This window comes from Astatotilapia calliptera, chromosome 4, assembly GCF_900246225.1.
Source record: "Astatotilapia calliptera chromosome 4, fAstCal1.2, whole genome shotgun sequence".
In the NCBI taxonomy this organism is placed as follows: Eukaryota; Metazoa; Chordata; class Actinopteri; order Cichliformes; family Cichlidae; genus Astatotilapia; species Astatotilapia calliptera.
Genome location: NC_039305.1, coordinates 31,827,071 through 31,851,366, shown reverse-complemented (window position 1 = coordinate 31,851,366; position 24,296 = coordinate 31,827,071). Strand labels below are relative to the sequence as shown.

The 24,296-nt window shown below is 43.0% G+C and overlaps 1 protein-coding gene across 1 annotated transcript in view; it reads left to right on the top strand.

Annotated features, from left to right (window-relative positions):
* The window catches only part of LOC113019949 (neurabin-2-like), a 29,927-nt gene that overhangs the window by 5,149 nt on the left and 482 nt on the right, over positions 1–24,296 (top strand). Inside the window, exons 2-10 of the mRNA XM_026163614.1 lie at positions 638–1,033; positions 2,955–3,166; positions 3,261–3,593; positions 3,709–4,416; positions 16,846–16,978; positions 17,406–17,526; positions 18,242–18,346; positions 18,801–18,936; positions 24,149–24,292. Of these exons, the coding sequence (XP_026019399.1) occupies positions 724–1,033; positions 2,955–3,166; positions 3,261–3,593; positions 3,709–4,416; positions 16,846–16,978; positions 17,406–17,526; positions 18,242–18,346; positions 18,801–18,936; positions 24,149–24,292 (2,202 nt within the window). The 5' untranslated portion in view covers positions 638–723. The remainder of the gene's footprint in view (positions 1–637; positions 1,034–2,954; positions 3,167–3,260; positions 3,594–3,708; positions 4,417–16,845; positions 16,979–17,405; positions 17,527–18,241; positions 18,347–18,800; positions 18,937–24,148; positions 24,293–24,296) is intronic.

Sequence of the window (24,296 nt, the reverse complement as noted above, 5' to 3'; positions counted from 1 at the left end):
GCAAGTCTATCACGAAGCAAGTTTGGCATTAGGAGCAGCAATATAAACACGCGGGGGGGGGGGAGTTGTCACACTGCGTCATTGTTTTAATTGGATTATATTGACTGCTGCGGCAGCGCCGTGTGGGTGTACACAGAGGGGCGATTGTGATGTCGTCTAATGCCAAGTTCGCTCATCTTCAGCTTAGTTATACTCTGTTAACACTCTCCCAGCTGGCTCCTACAGGTGGCACAAATACATGTGTTCGTTAAAGAGTCTTTGATTATTGATCACAATCATATGCAACCTAATTGTATGTATCAAAAATCTTGTCTGAGTGACAGCATACAGCCAAGAGGTCCTTTGTAAACTAGGATAGTTACCCTTGAGAAGCTGGCACCGCTGGCTGTTTGGCATTTTGGGCTAAAGTATTACTTCAGTGCAACAAAATGAAGGCCTGCTGGGTGGCTTCAGCTGTTCACTGTGAACATCTGTGGTTCTTATCTGCATGTTTGCAGTTGCACAGCAATTTGCTGGTTAAAGCTTTGAAAAATGCAACATGTAAATTTCATTTGCCTCATATCCTTCAGAATGTTTAAACCGATGCACAGACGTGTCCAGAGTACACGGCTCATTGATCTCTTTCTGTTTTATTCAGGAGGTGAATGTCAGACAGCTCCAGGATGCTGCCCCCCTCATTCATGCCAACCTGCTATTCACCACGGGACATTTGACTCACCAAACATGATGAAGACTGAGCCTCCGTCGGCCACGGGAGGCAACGGGGCCTCCGGTGGGAGCAACGGGAGCTCTAATCTGCGAAGTCCGTCTCCCCACCGCAATGCCTACGAGGCAGGTCTTGCGGCGCTGAAGAAGGCCACAGACCACCTCAACAATGCCGCCAATGGAGGCGCTGACCCTGCCTCAAAACCCGCTCCTCTGCCCCGGCCTACTGGGAGGGGCCGGAAATATGGCTCAAATGTTCACCGTATCAAGAACATGTTCATGCAGATGCAGTCTCCCGGCGATGAAGAGGATGGAGCCAAAATGATTGGTAACTAGCCTTTTCACAGAACCCTTTAGAATCAAGGAATGTAGCAACTTGTAGGGTCGGTTACCGAATTCAGTTAAGGCAGCGGTCCCCAATCCCCGGGCCGCGGACCGGTATCGGTCTGTGAGTCGTTTGGTAATTTCACACCCGGGCCTGTGAAATTTATGGTTTTCAGGGTTTTTATCTGATTATTTTTATCGTTTTTAATAGTTAACTCGGTTTCTCTGGGTCTGCCTGTTATGAATAAATCTTGTTGTATTTATCCGAGACACCTTAAAGGCCAGTCAGAGAAAATATTGTCGGACATAAACCGGTCCGTAGCGCAAAACAAAAGTTTACGGACTGCTGTTTTAGGGTACCGACAAAATTACATTGGTACTAATGAGGACTGATTCATAGTAGATAAGGTTCGGCTGTTCGTGTTCCCCTCGATGTCACACGTAGCGTCACCAGTGATCGTGTTGGGTTTTACCATCATTTCAGTGCTGAAAATTACAAGTTATACAGAGAGCGATGCGGCAATAGTTTGGGGGGAAAAATTCTGCAATGTGTTGATGTATTTGCTTTCTGTCTCGACTGCTTCTACTACTATACCAGCGCTGATGTGGAGGTTTTGTGTCAAGTGTCGATCAGAAGACTACTGCAGCAAGTGCGGCTCTCAGACACCAAATTTAGAATATATTATGCCAAAAGTAATATCGGTTGGTACCAGTATTCAAATGTGCAAGATAAACCCAATACTTGCAATGACAATGATTCCTTTTCTGACTTCTGACAATAACAGGCCAAGTAACAACTGGTGAAATGAAGTGGCTGAGTATCAAGTTAAGCTAATGTGAAAAATAAGGCGAGATTGAATGACTACCAATGGAAAGTTGGTAGACAGTAATGTGAGTGATATGTTGGAAATATACAAGAGGGTTACTTACACAACTAGAACCACAAATATCCTCTAATTCTCAGGTGTCGGCCATCGAAAGACAGAAAAATTTTAAATTCTCCAGCGTTCACAAAGAGAAGCGGGTTTACCATAGTAAAGGTTTGATCTAGAAATCTTTAAAAACACAAATTATCTGATAAGTCAGCTTCGAATGTTAGCACGGCTAGTCATGTTTTTGTGTGTGTGTGTTGAGTGCTGTGCTCAACAACTCTTTTTACCTCTCACCAGTCAAACAGTCAGAGAGGGTGGGGCTTTCAGTATCTGCATTGTGATCAAAAGATGGTTTTTTGTAACCTGGAAACAACAAAAGCTTGAGAAGTGCTCTGAAAATAAAGTCACGGGGACCATTAGTCCTCACACTCAAAGCATTTTGCTGTGATGATTCAGTTCTCCTCTGCCTCCTGTCAGAGTGGAACTGAGCATCCAAATACATTAATAAAAAGATTTTCATATCCTCAAAAGATTTTATCTTAAGCGTAAAAACACTGTAGCTTCTGCATTTTTCCACCTGGTATTTGCAACCTTAGCACTTGCACTACTGCTACACTACAGACAGAAGAAGCCCTTTTTTACATGGATTAGCTAGTAAGGTTGCTAGCTAGGAACTAGCTAACTAGCCTTTAGCCGTTAGCCTGTCTTTTGTGACCAGTATCCTTATGTTGCATATGTGTGTATTCTTTTTACAAGATTATGGTTTTGAAGTGAGTTCAGATTTTGTTTTTAACATATATTATTAAGCTCCTGCTAAAGCGGCTAAATTTAACCACCAACACTTAAGGCCATGTTTATTGATAGTAGCAGGCATAGAAACTGGGTTATGAACAAAGACAAATGTGTTGATGATATCCATGCTGTGATACTTCGTGTAGCCAAAATTCATTAATGATAAAACCACCTGCTCTGGTGAACTCCAGTGGTGTTAGCCTGTACTTCCCTTAAAGGACAATTTCGTTTTTTTACAACTTGTTTATTTTCTGTCATTAGTAGGTAAGGAACAGGCAGTGAAACTGTCCCTGCCGAGAGTATCCAGCCTCAATGAGCACGTCGACCACAGCGCCCTGCTGAAACTTGGGGGCACGGTCTCTGAAAGGGTCAACCGTTTTGACTCTAAAGTTGGTAGGGAGGGCAGTGGCTCATCTGTGGGCTTGTCCAAGCTCCAGGAGACCAGGAGGATCTTTGAGCAGCGGACTCTGCAGGTCAGATGTTACACTTGCGTTGTTATTTTTTATCATTTAGTTGACATAGCTCGCTTGTAATCTTTAACTGACTGGTTATTTGTGCGTCCTTCAGGAGAAGCAAGCTGCCACTAACCGCATCTTGCTGAAGAAAGAGCGGGCGTCAGGCTTCCAGGGCAGCCGTCTAGATGTTGTGGCTCGCTTTAATGGGTCCACCGAAGCTCTGGACCGGCTAGATGATCCCCCTGTTCCCACCCCTCCTTCTATTTCGTCTACTGCAGCTTTAGCCGGGCCAGGCGAGGCCGTCAGTCCCACTGTGAGCCAGCTCAGCGCCGCATTCGAAAAGGGTGACCTGCAAAACAATCTCTACCTCCCCCAGCGTCGGTCAGCCCCTGCTTTGGCACCAAAACCCAAACCTCCACCCAGGGTGGAAGCAGCAGACAGGAAGGTGAAAAGGATTTTCTCAAAAACTTAAAACTTTGCAATTAAGCTGTAGGGAAGTTCTTGAACTAGAAAATCTTTTGATTGCACTACTACATGATCTCCCTGTGCTTTTCTTCCAGACAAAGGTGATACCTGCAGATAAGGACGAGAAAGATGAGGTAAAAGCAGGAGTTATAAGTAACCAGGCAGCAGAGCTACATGAAGAAACGGGTTCTCTAGAAAGGAACATGGAGGGAGCCGCGACCAATGAAGAGAAGGATGCATTTGGACTGTCGGGGGACCAGCTCTCCAACTCTTCCTATTCCTCCTCTTCCTCAGTGACTGTCACTTCCATCTCCTCTTCATCGGAGGCCAAACCAGAGCCGGCAGCAACTGAGGCCAAGGGTTCGAGTACAGTGGAAGCCTCTGGGCTGCAGCCACAGTCTGGCGATCAGGACAGCGCCACTGCGGGATCTGAGGCCGCGGGTAGGCTGGTGCAAGCTGAGGTTCATGCCTCGCTGGAAAATGGAGAGAAAGAGCCTCCATCTTCCTCTCCTTCATCGGAGGAGAAAGAAGAGGACTCTGAGGAGAGGGCCAAAGAAGATGAGAATGACGAGGATGGTTCAAGGAAGGAGGATTATTCTGAGGGAGATCTGATAGATATCAGCGCATACAGCGGGCTTGGGGAGGAGGACTCTGGGGGAAGCCAGCTGGACGATGAGGACGACGAAGACGAGGAGGAGGCATATCAGCCAGAGTCCAGCTGCTCAGAAATCCCTGGCCTTCCTGAGGAAGAGGAGCCTCCGCCACCCAGTAGAAAGATTTGCTTCAGCACTCAGCCAATCAGAGTGAGTTTTTTCTTCTTCTTTTTTTTTGTGCTCACATAGCGCACATTAGTCTTAATTTTACTGTATCCACCACTCCGATTTCATAAGAGGAAGTCAATCTTGAGCCACTTCCTCTGTGGTTTCATCTTCCAGACACGGCAGTTACTGCTTTAGTGATATTTAAAGCAAACGCCACCGACTTTCCAGTAGTGCACAGACTCTTAAGTGTTCATTACACTTAATATGAAACAATAGATTCTCTGGATTTATGTGTGCATTTTGTGCTGATGTCAGCACAGAAAGAGAGGTTAAGGAGCGAGCTGATCGTTAGGATTCATCCTCCTGAATTAAGGTGCTGGTCGAGGGAAAATGTTGAAGGTAGCACCAAACAGAAAGCGCTGATCTTTTAATAAATATGAGGACTTGACAATTTATTTAATTGCTCATAAACTTGTACCTGTTACATATTTTTCTATTAGATTGAATAATAGAATAATAAGTCCCTTTTGCCTCAGTGTTTTAGCATCTTGAAGTTATATATGTTGGTATTTCAGAACCACAAGTTTAGTTTCACAACAACCCGAGTAGCTGCTGTTTTCAGCAAGGAAGCGAGCGCTAGCTGCTAAGCACTAAAAAGGCAGGAAGACGGGGTCAGTAGCATTAAGTTAAAAAGGCCTTCTGCTCAGTATCTTGAGCTCCAGACTCTTGGTTTACAGTAAGTTAGATCATAACTAACTTAGTCGAGCGATGGCACTCGCTTCATGCATGCTCTGCAATTTACGAAACCACGGAAACTCAAAGAAAAATGAACACTGCCCTAAAACAATTGAAAAACACTCAGTGACTTCCTTCATCACACACGAAGGGTGCACAGGGGATTTTCACTCTTTGATTTCGCCATTCTACTTCCTGCCAGTGCTCAAAGTGTTTGTTAATGTAGCTCTTGATTCAAAAGAAGCTCTCCTGTCTGATGGAGAGCTGTCCTGCAGCCTCGCAACAGTCAGCTGGTTGAGCTTGTTGCGTCGTGCAACTTGTCTCGACCTGCATTAATAATAATACGACGCGTCCCCTAATATGTTTAGACAGCCCTCTGAATGACATACCACAGAGTTTGATAATGTAGCACGTAACACTGATAAGAACAGGAAGGAAGAGCGCTGCATGCCGATCTAGAATTGATGTAACTGTATAACGGCAAGTGATGGCGAGCTTTGCCCGCTCGGTCATGTTTGCTACTACGGGGTGGTAGCAGGAAGAACGGGTTTAATTTCAGGCCAAGCGTCAGGGCAAAAAAAGGAATTCCTTTCATTTTCATGGACCTGGAAACGTTTAGCTTCTGACCTCTTTGGCCACAGAGCGGCTAAAAGTGGAGCTGTGGCCTGAGGCTGTGTTGTGTTGTTTACTACAAAGGTAACAGCTGCACCCGGGTAGATTTACAACTTTGGGTCTCAGATTCAGATCGGGTTTTTTTTTTAAAGTAAATATGTGTCCGTGTTTGTGTGTTGCCGTTCTTTCCTCTTGATTCAAAGACATATTTAAGTAACTGTGATAGATTTACAGAGAAGATGTATAATTCTTGGCGATGAAGTGCAAGAGTGGGCTGCAAAAACATTTCAGCCACAGTGATTCAGTTGGTTGCTAGCTGCAGCTTTGTGGCCAGCGTTTTCAAGGTACACTTCCTCCATGCCCGCCCCATCTTTGCATCTCTGCATCATCAGAGTGGGCTCTCACTTTGCACTTCATTTGAGTTCTGCACTAAACACTATCTGGCTCGTGCGAGTTAGATGATGTTTGTGTGCGTGGCTTTTCTGCTGTGGACAAAAACAGCAAAGATACAAGGATGCACCTTTATCCAGCCTGATACCTGATGATGATGATGATGATGATGCATGCAGGTGAAGTGCTGATTGGCCGACACAGGGAGAGTAATGGAAGCAGAGTTTGCAACAAAGAAAGACAAAATAATAAATCATTAAAGACGGAGTAAAAGCGAGCCCAGACGATTAGCACAGATGACATCGTTCGTTGTTTTCGACTCTTTGTCCTCCACATCAGGAGGATTTTTCATTTACTCTGTTCTTCGTTTTATATTTGAGCAGCTGTCTTGAATCATTATTCAAAGTTAAGGTTATTATTGAAAATAACTTTGACTAAATTTACTGCGTGTATGCAATCAACAGTTAAATCTGAAGACAGCATTCAAACCTCTTTGTCTTTACTCCAACAAATTGTTCTTTTTCTCATGAAGGTGTCCTTCTAACTTCATTCCTCTGATAACATTTTCTGAGCATTTGAACCATGCCTAACGCACATTAATGGTTGTTCTACATATTTTGACAGTGGCCCCCAGCTGTGTGTGCACTAAGGTTGAAACACGTAGACGTGGGTCTACAAACGTAACACCTACACACTTCCAACACAGCAGCAGCTTAAAGCACAGCTTCTGTTGTTTTTTGGAGGCCAGCAACACAGTTTTAATCAAGTTTGAGGGTCAAAACAAGGAGAAAAATATTGGTTTACCAGTTTATCCTCTGCAGTGTGGACATGAGCTTAAAAAGAGCTAGAAAAACATCCACAGAATTAGACCTAAGCTAGCTAAAGGCTGACTGTGCTGACATGGACTCAGTTGGGAAGGTTCCAGTTTCCTCCTGTTATTTCCTTTCAGTCACACTTATGAAGCTGACTTATAAAGTCACAGAATAAAACATGACATGTGGTCCACTTTCGTGCTCCTGTTCACTTTGTCGTGCTCCAGTACAACCCTGGCACTAGCTGACGGTAGATTTGGCGATCGCTCTAAACTGGTCAAAGTCAAGTAACATCCGCCACTTGGTCGTCACCCTGAAACACCTCGGGGCATTTATTCTAACTAAAGTGGTCACTGGGAAATAAAAACGCCATGAAAAGTGCTAAAAAATAGCTTAAAGAGTTTGACAACTTTTCCCCAAAACAAGGCTTTATCAAGCTAACCTCTCCTGTACCTTTAACGACTAGTTTTGACACCTTGTACATATCAACAAAGAACAGTTTCAGGGTTTTTCCAGGGGCAGCTGCATGGCAGAGACCATCCGCTCGAACTTCTGATAAACACCCTGTCGTACAAGCAGGTCCGAAACATGACAAAGCCACTCAGCACAGAGGAGAGATTCAGGGTTACTCCTAATGAGGATAAAGCGTTGAAAAGCCTCTTTCCACTGGAAGTTACGCTTCTAAAACCATCTTTTTTTGTTGCACAATTCTTCCAAAGATCTGAACTCAGGATTCTTTGAGTCCCTTTATCTACAACTTGCTGTTCACGGGGAACTTATAGACGATTATACTTAGTAAAGAATCTGACAACTTCATCCACCTTTGTAAAATGTAAACATTTAGTATACATGACATCATCTCAGACTCTTGTGACCTGTTAGAGTTTCAGGAGAAACTGAGTAAGCATTCATGTATGAACTGGTGCCGTTTCTTACAATGCAAAGAAGAAAACAGTGATGCTTGACCAGTCGCTTTGACATTACTGTGTTACAAGAAATGTCAGACATGAAGAATTATTAATAAATCAAATCTGACACAGCAGAGATCATCGTTTTGGTTCAGAGGAAGCTTCAACAGTTAAAGCTAGACTCAGCAGTTATGTGCACACACACACACACACACACACACACACACACACACACACACACGCTTCCTACTCATATGCTCGTTGCTATAGAAGATCTATAAATGACGCCGCACTGAAGCGGAGGTTTATGAGGGGGAATGAAATGAAATCACAGCCAAGCAGCAGTGCAGATTACTCACAGTCTAAAGGAGGAAAAACAAAACAACTTGATTTCAGAGTACTGAAGCTACCGGTCAATAGCTTCAGCTGGACCAGGGAACAATAGTCTTTCAACAGGCCTCGCCTCAGGGGCATCTTCTGTCAGGAAAAGTTGTCCAGTGCTGACACGGTGCCAAGCCAGCTAAACTTGGAAACATAAACATCCCGTCTGACAGAAAGTTGGCTTGCTTCAAAAGAGTGTTGGACCTCAACCAGATGCAGGAAGACCATTGGTTGCTGGGTGAAGCGCCTGATAAGCCTTTAGATGCAGGTTATATGCTTTTGGAGGGGCCTCGGTTCGCGGCACAATACAAGCAAAAGAACATTACGTGATATATCGGCTGTTTCGGGGTAGATATGAATGAGTGTGGAAAAGCTTTAATTTCAGGTAACACAAATGAGTCTGACATATTTGTTGGAACAAACACACTTGGTGTACATGAAGCGCCATTAGAGGAGCGGACGTTGTTTGATTTGAACCCATCGCTCGTCTGAGAGGTGTCCCGCTGCAGGGAACAGAGACGCTCACTGTCCGAGCATGTCGAGTGCCGTCAGCAGCCGGTTTCCGGAACAGAGTAATTGCTGTTCTTGCATCATGAAGTTGGCGTTAGCCAGCACAGCTCAGAGCTCCTCAAGTGTTGAGCAAGTCTGCAGAACATCGCTTCATTAAAATGTCCTCTGCAGCTGAAATGCCATGTGATTACAGCACGGGTTAATCAGCCTGTGTGAGAGGTCTTGTGATTTTTGGACTTGCACGCGGACGCTGTGTCATCATAAAGGTTAATGCGTGATGAAGACACGTCAGAGTGGCCGCTGTAGGTTGCTATGCGATTGGTCTAAACTTTCTCTCACACACACAGTGCAGATGCTGACTTGTGTACAAGGCCACCTCTGTAGGACTGTTAAAAGCAGCAGCTGGAATGTGGATGGGTGTGTTTGTTTTCCTCGGGGAGGAAAAAAAAGCGCGCACAAGCAGGGGAAGCCGGCTGATAAGAATCACAGAATAGAGCTTTGTTTGGATTTAAAAAACTACCTGGTGTGTACAGTTATGTGAACTGACGGGGAAAATCTCTTTACAAAGGTAATGATGCTCCCAGTTGTGACTGAAATCAGTTAAAAGCCGCCTTTGATTACGTGCGTCACAGATTCAACAAGATGCTGCAAACGTTGCTCAGCATCACCTAGCGGCTGCAGATTTGCCAGGATGTAAAATCTCTCGTCTCATCTCGTGCTCCACTGGATTAAGATCTGGGGACTGTTCAAACTGGTCTCTTTAACAGGTTCAAAAAACCAGTTTGAGATGATTGGAGCTTTGGGACATGGTGTGCTATCCTGCTGGAAGTAACCAGAGATGGGCAGTAACGCGTTACTGTAATCTGATTACTTTTTCAAGTAACGAGTAAAGTAAGGGATTACTATTGCAAAATCGGTAATTAGATTACCGTTACTTTCCCGTAGTAACGCTGCGTTACTGCGTTACTAAAACCGTGATTTTTTTTTTTTGCGAGAATGTCTCATGACAGTGACGTAAGCAAGTGCGACGTTGGTGACAGCAGCTGTGTGCAGATCAACAGTGGATCACATATCGATTGTGGGAGAGAGTATGAGCGTGCAGCGTTTAAAGCGTGGAAGTACTGACCTTACTTTGAGTTTGATTCCATAAAAAGGGACAAAAACATTAGCGTCCATCGTGCGTGGGAAGAAAACTTCTTTTTACAGCGAAAAAACCCCTAAACTTCCAACAAGCACCGAGTAGCTACGACGTAATGGGAAACTCACAGAGACACTCGCAGATTCTTCCACTGACCGCGGCACACCTGCACCAGGGTAAACCTCCGCCTACCCTGCTCCACTTTACAGGTGAAAATAGAGCAACAGGACCGCTGAGTCTTTGACTTTATTTATTTTCTGCTGTGTTTTACTTGCATCTATTTGAAAGACTGAGTGAAAACACAAAAAATATTTTATTTTATGTGCTGGAATGTGCAGAAAATAGGTTTAAATGTTAAACAAATTTCTTCCAGTCAGAGAATGTTGCATATAATTAAATTTTTGCTTGATGCATAAAGTTAAAAGATTAAAACTGATAAAACAAGTTTTAAAAAGAGACTTTTCCATTTGATTACATTTTGTATGATGGATTATGCAGAAAAAGTAGAATTGGGCTGAAAGATCTATCACTTTATCACCTCTTCAGGTTGTAAATCGTGTTTTTAAAAAGTAACTAAGTAACTAACTAATTAATTACTTTTGAAAATAAGTAATCAGTAAGGTAGCGGGATTACTTTTTTGGGGAAGTAATCAGTAATTAGTTACTGATTACTTTTTTCAAGTAACTTGACCAACACTGGAAGTAACCATCAGAAAATGGGCACGCTGTGCTAATAGAGGGATGGACGTGGTCAGCAACAATACTCAGATCAGCCCGTCTGCCAGTTCAGTCACTTAATCTCCTTTTTTCTTCATTCTGGTGCTTAGTTTGAACATGTCCGGACGTCTGAATAAATGAGTTACTGCTGCGATTGGCTGATTAGATAACGGAGTGAATAAGCAGGTGGACCTAATGAAGTGGCTTGTGAGTGTTTATAGTGTTACAATAGTGGATGTTCATATTAAACAGGGTTTCACATATGCAGAAATGTTTAAAGCTTCAGACTGCTCTGTTTCAGGCCTTTTTTCTGCTCTTGGATCTTTATGATGTCATAAAGACAGTTTAGGGAGTGAATGTGTTTGAATGTCCTCATTGAGTCTGCAGCAGGAATAAGATAAGTAAGGATTATTTAAAGTTACCCTAGTAGAGTCCGAGAATAAAAATACTGAGCTTGAAATGAGCATAAATAAAATGGACCCAACCTTAATGGCTGCAGGACCAGTGTGGAGGGGGAGGAGGGTCGATGGGATGTGGCAGGAAGTGCTGGAAGAGTGGCTTCCCTTTGACTGTGACATGAGCAGAAACTGAAAGTAGTGCGATTCACAAATTCAGAACTATTTATGCAGATCCCCAGAGGAGCTCTGCCCACACACTCAATCAAATCGATTAAATCTGGTGCCTGTTGTTTATTAACTCGAGGTTCACTCAGAGGTCACGTGTCCACAGCGCTACGCAGCCATACCCCGAGCCGCCCAACGAAGACTGGCTGGCTAAAATTCTGATCCCATCTGAAATGAAGAAATTCGATTAAAGATCCAAATTCAGACGTCACCGTGGCAGTTACAATAAAACTTACCTGCAGACCTGTGATCTGGACTCAATCCTTGCAGCATTCAGTGAGAAACTTTCCTCTGCCAGCTGCTTCTCGGCTCTGTGCTGCCTTTCAGTACGGACAAATTACAACCCAGGAGATGCCAACGCCTGAGGACTCGTCTCCACCAGATATGACTCAACCTGAATTTTCTTGTGATCCATCTGTCAGACCTTAATTTAGAGCCATGCTTCATCCAGGTGGCATTCACATAAGACGCTTTTTCAAATATTTATCAAGGCACACCTCGCTCCTCTGTTGTACAGCCTGTGATAGTGCTCTCAGTTGACCGGCGGCTAACTCAGATGGCGGTTTTGATATCTCTCTGGCAGCTCGCGCCACTTACAGAGGCGGTGTCGGCGGATTCGATTTTGTTTCTACCTGTTGGGACGCGCCAGCCGCCGGGACAATTAGATCACATGACTAAGCTGAACATATTTGAAAGAGGTGTTAAAATTCAGACGTTAATTCCAGTTTTATTTTTCCAGCTCCGGCTCACAACAACAGTTGTCTCACGATGCTTTAACGGAGAGTTTAAAACTGTCAATTACACTGTGACTGACCTCCTGCTTACACAGGCCTTCGGAAAATACTGGTTTTAAAGACAGGCTGAGACAGGCAGACCTGCAGGAGGATACAAACAAACTGAGAACACCCACACGTTTATAATTACGCTGACATTTTACAGTGGCAAAGGCGAGTTTTCTCTCTATAAACACTGTTTAGCTTGTTATCACATGGAAAACTCGTTTTTTAAAAAGGAGCTGATGCTCACGTATCAGAAACCAGAACTAGGAAGTCTCTGATAAAGTATGAGGTGATTCACCAGTACACCAGTACACCAGTATAAATCGATACATTTCAGCATGACTGCAAAAAACTCAAAATATCAGGATGTGCTTGTTTGCGTTTTGGCTAAAAAAAAAAGAAGAAGCATGTTTACATGATTAATACGACTTTAAAAACCTCTACAGTAGGTAAACAAAAACCGACGGGTGCTAACCAATGTTAGCCTGACCCACAAACAAGCTAGCTGCTTCCTCCTGTTTCCAGTGTTTATACTACGCGACATTATCTGCCTGCTGCTTATAGAGATCTAACAACATGTATGTAGCTCATGTCAAGTGAACGCCCCAAAGCTTTACTTATTGCTTTTATTTTTTACTTAAAAAAAAAATTATTAGATTTTTATTTAACTTATTACTTGTAGGGTATTTTTAATTGAATAAGTAAAATTAAATGTTTAATATCAGTAAAGAACGGCCTCGTATATCCATCCATCCACACTGAGCCCGGCCGATATATTGGACCATGTCAGCTATTTGCTGATCTGAGCAAAGAATTTGAAATGAAATAGGAAATTAAACGAGGATCTTTTCAGATATAACCATCAGATATAGTTACATGAGATTTTTAATTGCAAAATATTGGCACCAGTTTGGATCTGACGGGCTTTAAATCAATCCTTCATTCCAGCTTTTTGTGTAGCTTCACGAGTTTTGTGGGGCTCCTCTGATTGGTTTAAACTTCACATGACGTTGGAGACAAAGCCTACTGCTGTAAGCTACAGAGAGGCTACACAGCCCTGTCATGGCGGCTGTGTTGGAGGCCCGGGCTGGTCCCCGGGGACTTCTCGGTGGCTTGGCTTTTATCCAGCGTGTAGTAAGTTTGTAGCTTCTGACTGGCCCGGTTCTGCTGAGGCTTCCATTCACAGCATTGTCAGTCGAAAGAAAGACATGTATTGTTTTCACATCATATTCACTGAAGGGCTGAGCTGATCTGTATGAGCTTCACTTGTTCCCAAAGACGCGAATACTGGTTATTCATTCAAACTGACAAAAGACGAGGTCTTAATACACAATTGTGAAGCGGTCTGCAGGTTCGATTTGATTCTTGTCATCAACAGTCATCATTACAGAGTGACTTCTCTTTTTGAAGTAAAAATGTTTAAATGAACATTTTAATATTTGTCGGTGTTTGTTTCTCTGGGACTCTGCAGCAGAGTCTGTGAGCCACGCTGCCAAACCCAGTGGAGCTTTAAAGTGGATACTGTTATAACAGGACGGAGCCTCTTAGCTGACCCGGCAGCTAGCTGGTCAAATCAGTAAAGAGCCTGATACCAAGGGTTTATTATGATTATGCAAAGTGAACAAACTACCAGCATATGTTTACCTATTTCAAGAGAGTAACATTGAACGTATTGATCCTGTGTTAAAAAATCAATATAGATTAGTAAAGTAACAAACTTCATTGAAATACATTAAGGAGATTGTGAGTATGGATTGGACTGTAACTCACGTTTAAGTGCGTAACCTCCATTGGTTTTACTCACTGTTTAAATACTATGTAGTACCACAATCAGTACTGTGGAAATGTTCTGGACTGGAGGAGGTTCTCTTGTGAAGAATAGCCCAGATTAAGTCATAATGATGTCATTAGGTTTATCTCAGCCTGAAATCTGAGACCATAAATTTCAGAGAGATGGCGTGAGTTACAGTGGATGAAAATCCCTGTCATGTTACATTATGGGGTTCTTCTTCAGAGTGGGCCTAAATTAGGACTCTAATGCTTCTCCCAACAACCACACCTTAATCTTAAGTTAATATATTACTAAACTGCTGAAGAAGCCAATTTATCTTAAACCGTGTTTGCTGTTTAGTTTTGTGGCAATTTTGACTTTTATTTTAAGGCACCTGTTGTAATATTGGAACGTGTATTGATCTTCTGTAGAAACTTTTCTATCATTGCTGTTATGTTCTGGTCACGGCTGATGGCCCCGCCCCTCCCTGGTTCTGACAGTTTCTTTCCCGCTGTCAGCAGATGCTTTCTCCTGTTAGTTTTCTCTCTCTTATTGTTTACCTTTGGCGCTGTACAAGTAACGCTGGACTGAGTCTAGGTTGTTTACTCCCATGAATCTAGGTTACAGGTGCATGTTAACTTTAAGGGTCAGCTTTTCAGTTCAGAGTACTTCTGCAGGGTTACAGACTTTAGAGGCGACCTTGTTCCTGTCGTTGGGTGCACTTTACTTTTTTTGTTATTTTGTTTATGTTCTACCTGCTGTTTTATCTTTCTTTGTTTGTGTGTTTTATGTTCCTGAGGAACAGTAGAGATTGTGTTTCTGACATCTTAAAGGAACACCCTAAAGCTTCATGTACGCACAGACACACACGCTAACTAAGCTTTAAAGTTACTCGACAGGAAGGAAGCGTGACAACAGGAAGCAGTCTTACAATCCCGCCCTCCGACCCTGTTTGTGTCACAGTATTTGTGTGTGTACCTCCTATGCTCGAGGGAATGTAATAATACTGTTACATAAAGGCCTATGGGTCTGTGTGCGCGCACACACACACACACACACACACACACACACACACACACACACACACACACACACACACACACATATTAGCATATCTACCAGACAGGGACAGTGAGAGAGAGCATATCAGTGCCAAAATCCCGCTGGGCAAGCCTGAGGTTGCCATGGAAATGAAGCCACGTGATCACAGAGGTGGTCACCAGGGAGACAGATGCTGCTGACCTTTTTTAACAGGGGGGTGTGGGGTGGTTTGGATGGGCTTCAGTAGAAAGATATGGAGCACAGTACAGTGAGAGTGTACGGACTGTGTCTAAAGCCACAATAGATGTAAATGGTTATTGTGAGATAATATTTCTGGATGCTTCGCCCAGTATCGCAGGCTAATGATGTGCAGTGAAGATCTAATGCATCAGTTAAAAACAAGGGAAGTATGTAGAAGCGTACTTCCCTAGCATGCAAACATGCCACCTGTCAAAACCAAGCCACAGCGAGACCCAGCGTCCTCCTGCATGTCCTGGTCTGTGTGCAGTGTTTGTAACCTTACGGCTCTAGAATAAAAAGAGCTAAAGCTGCACCTTTTTCAAAGCAGCACTGGATCAGAGTTGGAGATGGGAAAAGTGTTGAGACGGAGGTTTATTATGAGGCTCTCCAGCTCCCCTCAGCTCATTAGTTCTGGTGTGTGTCCTTGCACCTTTTGATTGACTCTCACCGTTCTCGTCTGCTCCCATTGGAGAGCTTTAAGTTTCTCTTAGGAGTTGATCAAGATGAAGCCAGAGGTAAATGCATATAGAGCTTATTCACTGTGTGGACGGGAAGAACAACTTTAAGTGGCCTCAAATGTTGCTGTATGATGAGACATATGTATAATCTAATAATAATACAAGAATAATAGTATACACACTAAATATATACATTCTTTCACATTATGATCATTTCTGAGCTTTAATTTGTGATTTTTAATTAATTAATCAATTGTTTTGCAACTAAGAGGTGTCTAAAATTAAATTAGGTGCACCTTACAGGATGAACCACTTTTCCCTTCATAACTTTCTTAATTATCCATTGCATAGATTCAACAAGGCGCTGGAAACATTCCTCAGAGACTGTAGTTCATATCGACGTGACAGCATCACACAGTTGCTGCAGATTTGTTGCCTACACATCCAAAGGTGCTCTATTGATTTACGACCTACAGGCCATTTGAGTGCAGTGTGTTGGTGTGAGATGATTTGAGTTTTGTGACATGGGACAATATCCTGTTGGAATATGGATACGCTGTGGTCATAAAGGGATGCACATGGTCAATAACAATACTGCTGTGGTGTTAAAATGATGCTCAGTTTGTACTCACGGGCACAAAATGTACCATTAAAATATGAAGAGTAGACCGTAAAGTGTTTCCCCAGAGAACTGCTGCTCACTGGATATCAACTGTAAACCCTGCAGATGGTGGTGTGGGGAAATCCAGTGTTGTGTTGTCTGAACAGCAGTTTGTGAAATACTCATACCAACCTGTCAACAACAATATGTTCAGACTCCTCTTTCTTTTGGGCACAGCTACAGCTTCTTTGTGCCTTCCCTTGTTTCCTTTCTATTCTCTACAGCTCCTGTCCAAAGAAGAATAATTGGAGAGAAAGAAAATCCCCAGTCTTATGCTTGGTCTTCTTAACCATACCTCAGTGCACAAAGTTCCTGATTAGATATTCTGTTTAACAAGAGGTTGAACAGGTGTTGCTAACGTCGTAGCCATCTTCGTTCTTGTCTACAACGTGAGCAAAATATCCCCAAACAGTTGAGTGAAAAAGACCTTTTTCAAATGGCAGATACAGTTTGATTGATGATGTTTAAGGTTAAATATTTCAATTTTTGTATGAAAAATGATTGGGACATATACCTGAACATGCAAAAAGACGTGTGTAGCACATCAGCATCAAACCTTCACCAGTCACTGTGAGCTTATGAGGCTTTCATGTAGGAGTTCCTCAGGGAACTTTCCGAGTGCCTCTGTTTTTACACTTAGCTAATCCAAATGCATCTAACTGAGAGGGCTATCTGATCGTTTGCCCTCTGCATAGGTCTTTACCACCTACTCTAATGAAGATTACGACCGACGTAATGATGACGTTGACCCCATGGCAGCGTCAGCTGAGTACGAGCTGGAGAAGAGGGTCGAAAAGTTGGACCTGTTTCCCGTCGAGCTGGAGAAAGGTTTGCACGCGTCTTACATGTCACCGAGAGTCACTCAGTCAAGCCTCTTATGTAACTGTACACACTCACACAAGAGGCTGCAGTTAGTGGACATACACTGTCGCTCTAACAGCTCCATTATCCCCTTATGGGATTAAATTTAGCACAGATTGGCCTAATTAGTAGCCAGTAACTCTGAAGGTAATGGATTTGAACCAGCAACCATGCGTGACGGCTGCTCTCAGCACTGTATAGTAGCTATAATTTCACTAATATTTAATAGCTTGAATGTGGATAAATCCCACATGCTTTTCCCTGCCACTCTATAATATGATTAGTTATTATGATAGCAAAATAAATATGACAGGATTCTAATTAACAGTAATGATGTATTTATGTTTTAATTTTCAGCACTGAGATATGGCTCTGTTGTCTGTGTGTCTTTCAGACAGTGACGGCCTCGGTATCAGTATCATTGGTATGGGTGCAGGAGCTGATATGGGCCTGGAGAAGCTGGGGATCTTTGTTAAGACGGTCACTGAGGGCGGAGCTGCGCAGAGAGACGGCAGGTACCTTCTTCAACCTGCCTGCCCCGACATGCATTTTTCATTCTTTCAGTTTTATTTATATAGCTCGAAATCACAGCAACAGCTGTCTCAAGGTGCTTTATATCGTAAGGTAAAGAGCCTGCAGTAAATCAAAGAGAACAGAGAAAACCCAACAATCATATGACCTCTATGAGACAGTGGGAAGGAAAAACTCCCTTTGAACAGGAAGAAACCTCCAGCAGAACCAGGCTCAGGGAGGGGCGGCCTAGACCTAATGCAGCATAAGGGACGAGTCAAGGTCACATGATCCAACACTAACTATGTGCTTTATCAAAAAGCAATAGTTGGCCCTTTTTTGTAGGCTTAACACTATTTTTCTTTGGACAGCAGGCATGATTATTGATTATTAGCTAAATGTACACTTTTGCCTTAAATGTATTTCTTTGCAAACTTGATTCTTTAGCTGATAGTTGCTCACTACTGTTACCTTCTTCTCATTAGTGTGAGTGCAAGTTTTTAAAGCTCTTTGTTAGAGACACCAGTTTAAAATAAACAGGCAAAAGCATAAAATGCCACAGGCTAGGATGTTACATGGAGCCAGTGCTAGTCCACAGGCCTGTCTGGTCAAAGACACTCATAGTTACATTTGTCGTTGCATGTGAGAGGTGTGTTCACTGAGCGACCTTGGTCTTCTCCAAACATCGCTCTGCATACAGTGTTCTCTTTGTGTCTGTAGGATCCAGGTGAATGACCTCATAGTGGAGGTTGATGGGACCAGCCTGGTTGGTGTTACTCAGAGCTTTGCTGCCACTGTCCTCCGCAATACCACCGGCAAAGTCAGGTCTGTGTCGCACTCACTCTAAACACGCACACAGTTGTGTTTTCATATCTTTGTGAGGACATAATGCTTCCTGTAGCTGCTTCCCCTAACCATCAAGAATGAGTGTCTAATCCTAACATAACCTCATTGCAATCGTGACGCTAAAACCACATTTTGTCCCCATAAGGGCTGCTGGTCCCCACAGGTAGAGTAACACTCCAACGTGTGGTCCCCACATCTCCATTTTTGAAACACATTTCACATTATGGAAGCTCTTTTTGTCCATTAGTGGTATAAATTGCATATTATTACTTTTTTTTTTAGTTGGTGTGTTTTGAAGCTCTGGAGTTTTTCAGGTTTGATGTTGATACAGTGAATTTTTTCATGTTTTCCACATATGCAGTTTGTGTAAAATGTTTCATTGTTTCCTTTTCTTGCGAATGACAAATCCTAAGTTTTTGGTTTTGTTTTCTAGGTTTGTGATTGGCCGGGAGAAGCCGGGGGAACAGAGTGAAGTGGCTCAGCTGATCCAGCAGACTCTGGAACAGGAGAGGTGGCAGAGAGAGATGATGGAGCAGAGATACAAACAGTACATGGATGATGATGAGGAGGTACATGCTACACCTCTCCGTCGTGTGGGAGGAAAAGAACAGCCACTGATATCATTTTCGAGGCACAGCTACCACACCAACGTTGGCTGGGTGCACGCCGCGCAGACATAGCTCAGTAGGCAACTCCCCCGTGACATTTCATTGTCCTGCCCTGCGTGTGTGTCTTCCTGTTGATGCGCTGCTGAGGGGCGGTTCTTGACACATGCCATGTGACACATTGCAGCAGCAGCGCTCTCAGCTTGAGAGGGTGATAAACACAGTCAGTTCTCCTCACTGCACCTCCTTTGTCCTTTGAAATAGTCAAAAATAATGAAAAAGTCGTTGTTTTTAGTCAGTAAACACAGAATCCAAACGCACTCTGGCCTGCATTTGGAAGGCAACATTGCTCTACTTCACAAAGATATCCTGCATGTAGTCATTAAATTCATTTTCACAAGCCTTTTGATGGTGTTAGTGGTTGTTAGCCACAGGAAATCCAACATGTGTACATGGGAAAATGCCTGTCTGTGCTCCACCACATGCCATTTCAAACTCAGTCCAGCATCTCCACCGTCTGGTCAGAGAGAGAAACTGCATCAATACAGAAATCATTAAATTCCTAGTTTCTAGGGTCAGGTTTCATAATTAAAACAGTGGGACCAGGCTGTTTCCTACACATGGCTCATGGGACAGAGTGTGGCTTGTAGGCTGGGTATCGTCACTGATTTCCAGAATCATCTCAATTCCGATTCACAAGGTCCTGATTCGATTCGAATCGGGGAAATTTTGCCTCAGACAGTCAGAAATATTATAATTCTGGTCATTTATCGGCACATATCCATATTTTTATAGCTATAAAAAGAAAGCTGAGACTTATGAGACTTTGTCAAAGGTGTGAGCATCACAGCAGACGCTTTAGTGTCAAAGTAACTGAGCATAAAACACAGAAAAACATGTTATTGGGTTTTTATAGCAGAGAACCTTAAAAATATTGTGCAGTAGCATGAATCAACATATAAACATCACCTGATGCTGCTGAAGTGAAGCAGAGGATTAATTAGAGACACAGCTGAGCATTTTGCAATTTCACATCATTTTAAAAAGTTTACATTTCTTCAGTATTGAACAGCAGAAACGAGACTTTCTTGTCGGAAATCAGTTAAATTTAAAAAAATAAAACCAGCAGCAGACAGCGCTGTACACAACAGTAGAGAGAGAGAGCTGTGCATGAAGTGTGATTTTATTGTGGTGGAAGCAAAACAGCAAAAGAGGAAATTCATGACGATGATGATGTGAAGCTTAGTTTGATCTTCAGTCGTTTTTGGTTGTAGAGTATTGAAACCTGCAGCTTCGGAGTCTAGCGCCAAAAAGACGTAAACACAAAGCACGGACCCGCCGACGCATCAGAATCTGTGCGCTGACGGCTGAGAAAGCAGACATCTGTGATGCGTCGGCGCGTTGTGTTTACGTCTTTGTGCTGAATGCGTGTACCTGCTCTGGTTTGCTGTTTGGTTGTTGTCGAAATTTTGTGAGGTTTAACCTGAGATTCTGGCATGTCGGGCAAAATAAATTTACATTTAAAAATCGATTCAGGATTCTAATGATAGACTCCTAACATTTCATCACTCTACAGCCTAAAATGAAAGAGCTCTGATTTCATGCCTGGGGGCAAATGTCAACTCAAGGCTTGTGTACTTTGGTTTGGTTAGCCAGAGAAGCCACAGAGCACAGCTGCAGTTATCAGAGGATGTTGATATGGACGGCAGCGTGCGCTCTGGTTTGCTGCAGTCTTGTAATAAATACAGTTACTTTACAGTATTTACCTCAAATTGTGTCCGAGTAGGAAGAGTAAGCAGAGAGGAAGACACGGTGCAGTCATTGTGCAAAGCAATCATGTATTAAGTAATACATTTTAGTTAATGCGTTTGTTAGCCTGGAAGAAAACATGCTGGACACGGGCTAATGTGAGGCTAATTTACTTTGTAACACAAAGAAGAATAAGACGAATGATCAGCAGGCTGTTATCGATTGTGTGAATGCTTTTAGTGGAAGACGATGTGCTGGCTGCTTTTTGTTCCAAGGGAATGAGTCTGAACTGTCAAACCACTGACCAGATCGTTTCTTTCACTTAATTTGTGACTGCATACTTGACCTAGTTGCCATTTATATCATTTTATATGACAGGTACTCCCGCCAATTAGATTATGAAGAGACAGACGACTGAAATGTACCACACAGTGCTATGAGTGTAAAGCTAATGCCAGCAACTAGCTAACATCTAACAAATGACTAAGTTCTGTTTGAAAAAAATAAATAAAAAATGAAAATTCACTAATCATGTTTAGAGTTTTTTGTAACGGTTACCTTTGGAGATGTTGGTAGGTGACTGAGATACCTTTTGTCTACCAAAGCAACCTGGCTTTGCACTAAGTAGCATAAGACTGTTTTAAGCTAACTAGCTTAAAGAGTATAAGCCACCAAACTGTGAAACCACATGCATGAGCTTAGCCTAGCCAAGAGTCCTTTTTGACTCTTGGAATGACCAAAACTTACAAATGGACTTTTGACTTCAAACGATCGCAACTGAACTCCTAAACCCAAAGGGACAGTGTATAGTTGTATCAAACATGAGCATTTGAAAAACCAACTAAATGTGGTGGTGCTGTAAGCCTGCATTAGATCTGAACGCCACCAGATGCCGATTGCTCTGATTGCAAAAAGATTTTGGGAGCATGGAAAAGGCTTTCTGACCTGACTGCAGACAGTTTCCTGGTTAGCTACTTGTTTTGGGTCATACTGAATAAAACATTTAGTCTATTTGGTAAAACTATTTTCCATTGGATTTTCCGTTGATTTGCTCTTTGGCTAAAAACCTGGAGATTGACAAGCGTCCGGCAGTGAGCCGGAGGGTTCAGACCCAACCCTCCTCTTTCTGGTGTTTTTGTTGTTGTTGTTGTTGTTGTTGTTGTTTTGTTTTTCCTTTCAAACCAAGATAGAGATGGACTGGGCCCTATTTCAGGAAGCCGGTTTAGAAAATCAGAGTGAAAAACGATACGCAGGGTTGAGTAAACCCCGAACTGTCCAACTCGGAATATTCGGTTTCAGAAGGCTGATAACAATTAATTCAGTCAACGCGGAGTTGCTTTAACCCAAGTTAAGCGCGCGCACGAGGATACATAAAGCCCTGATTAGTGGAGCACAGATTAAGCGAGTCACCATGGAGACGGAGGGAAAGAAGGCGCGGTCAATGTATTTTACAGCGCTTGAGGCTTGAAATTCTGATGGCAGCATATGCCGATAACATGCAATTTTGCGGAAAAAAAGTAACACAGCCTCAGCTGCAAAAGAAAGAGAGCATGCATGGCAAAACATAGCCGACAGAGTCAATGCGTGAGTGTTATTTAAACATTGATCTAGGGATTTCCACCCATTTAACACTTATTTTTATTACATTTTATTTTATTTTTATTTTATACATTTATTTCATGATGTGATGTGAGCGCAGGTGCAACCCAACAGGCCCCAAACGTTCCTGGCAGCAAGTAAAATGAAATATAAAAATATAGTCCAAACAGGTAAGGTGTAATTGTATTATGAGCATAGTGCTTGGTCTGTGTGTCCGATGTAAACAATTGGCAGTTAGAGGCTACATTAATTTCCCGTCTGTAAGCACTTATTGAAATTATCTGAGCACATTACAAGTACATATTTGCTTACTCTGTATGCTCAAATGTGACCCGTTATAGCCAACAGGAAAAAACAGCAGAGGGCCGAAAAACAGGTGGGGTCCTCCACCACCACCACTCACAGAGGCTGAGCAGTTGGCTTCCACATTTGTGATAATGTTGGCAGCATCACATATGATCTTCACAGTGCAGAGAACACAAATTAGCATCCATTACTATAATGAAATAATTTGTTAGTTTGAAATGCTACAGGGAACTATGTACCTGTACATTAATGCTGTGGAAAGACTTCCTGTTCACATAGTCTCCTTCATTTACTGAAGGAGCAATGATTGGAATGTGAGTGCCATCTGTACAGCCAATCACGCCTGGGAACCGTGAGAATAAATGTAAAATTTAAGTAGTAGTCCAAGTATCACCACATCATGAATTAAGTTTTGTTCATCCTGATACCTGCAATTTTGTGGCATCCCTCTTTGATGAATCTTGTGGGTCTGTGACCGGGGAACACCACAAACGAGTACAGGAGACGTTTCAGTGCAACTGTAACATTCCTGACTGCCCGACAGACGGTAGCCTTGGAAACGTGCTCAGCGTCACCAATATTATACAGAAAGCTCCCGTTTGCAAAAAACCGAAGTGCAATACAAATAATATGTACAGAACTGAGAGGATGTCCACGATGTGTCACATGCGTAATATTAGGCCTGAGGATGTTATTCAAATAAATTATAGATTGTGCTGAAAAACGGTAACGTTCACACAGGAAATCATCAGGAAATGATAAAATGTCCAAACGCGCTCTGATCACTCTCTCCCGGCGGAGAGCTCTGCGGAGAATTTGGGCTTCAACATGTACTGGCTCTTCAAGGACGGGGCACGCCATGTCTGACACTTCCTACAGTCAGGTTTCCGACAAAGAGGCGGAGAACGTCAGGGTTAGTTGAAGTAAACCTGCTAGGGGGCAGGTTAGCTTCACGGAGTGTGTCGTCATAGTAACTCACTCAGAATTAATCTAAACTCGCTTTGTGAAACCGAAAACCCAGAGTTTTCGTTAACTCAGGGTATACTTACTCAGAGTTTGCACTAAACCGGCTTCCTGAAACAGGGCCCTGGAAACTAATGAAGCACAAACCTGGAAGTCAGTCTTTTATACCATCTATACCAGGGGTCCCCAATCCCAGTCCACGAGGGCCGGTGTCCTGCAGGTTTTAGATCTCACCCTGGGTCAACACACCTGAATCACATGATTAGTTCATTCCCAGGCCTCTGGAGAACTTCAGGACATGTTGAGGAGCTAATTTATCCATTTAAATCAGCTGTGATGGATCAAGGACACATCTAAAACCTGCAGGGACACCGGCCCTGGTGGACTGGGATTGGGGACCCCTGATCTATACTAACCAGCTACTCCAGCTCCATATCGGATGCAATCATTGGTCTGCTATGTAACCTGATACCTGTAAAACCTACTCATACAATATGTATAAAATATCACAACTATTACCAAATGTAACTGTATTTGTTGCGCGTGTGTTTACCTGCAGACAGGTGAATATGCGACAGACGAGGAGGAGGAGATGAGTCCGATGTTTCCGAACTCGATAGAGGTTTTCGATCTGGCAGAAAACCAGGAAATGCTGTCGCCTGTGGAGCTGGACCCAGAGAAACTGGCCCACAAGTTCAAAGAGGTAC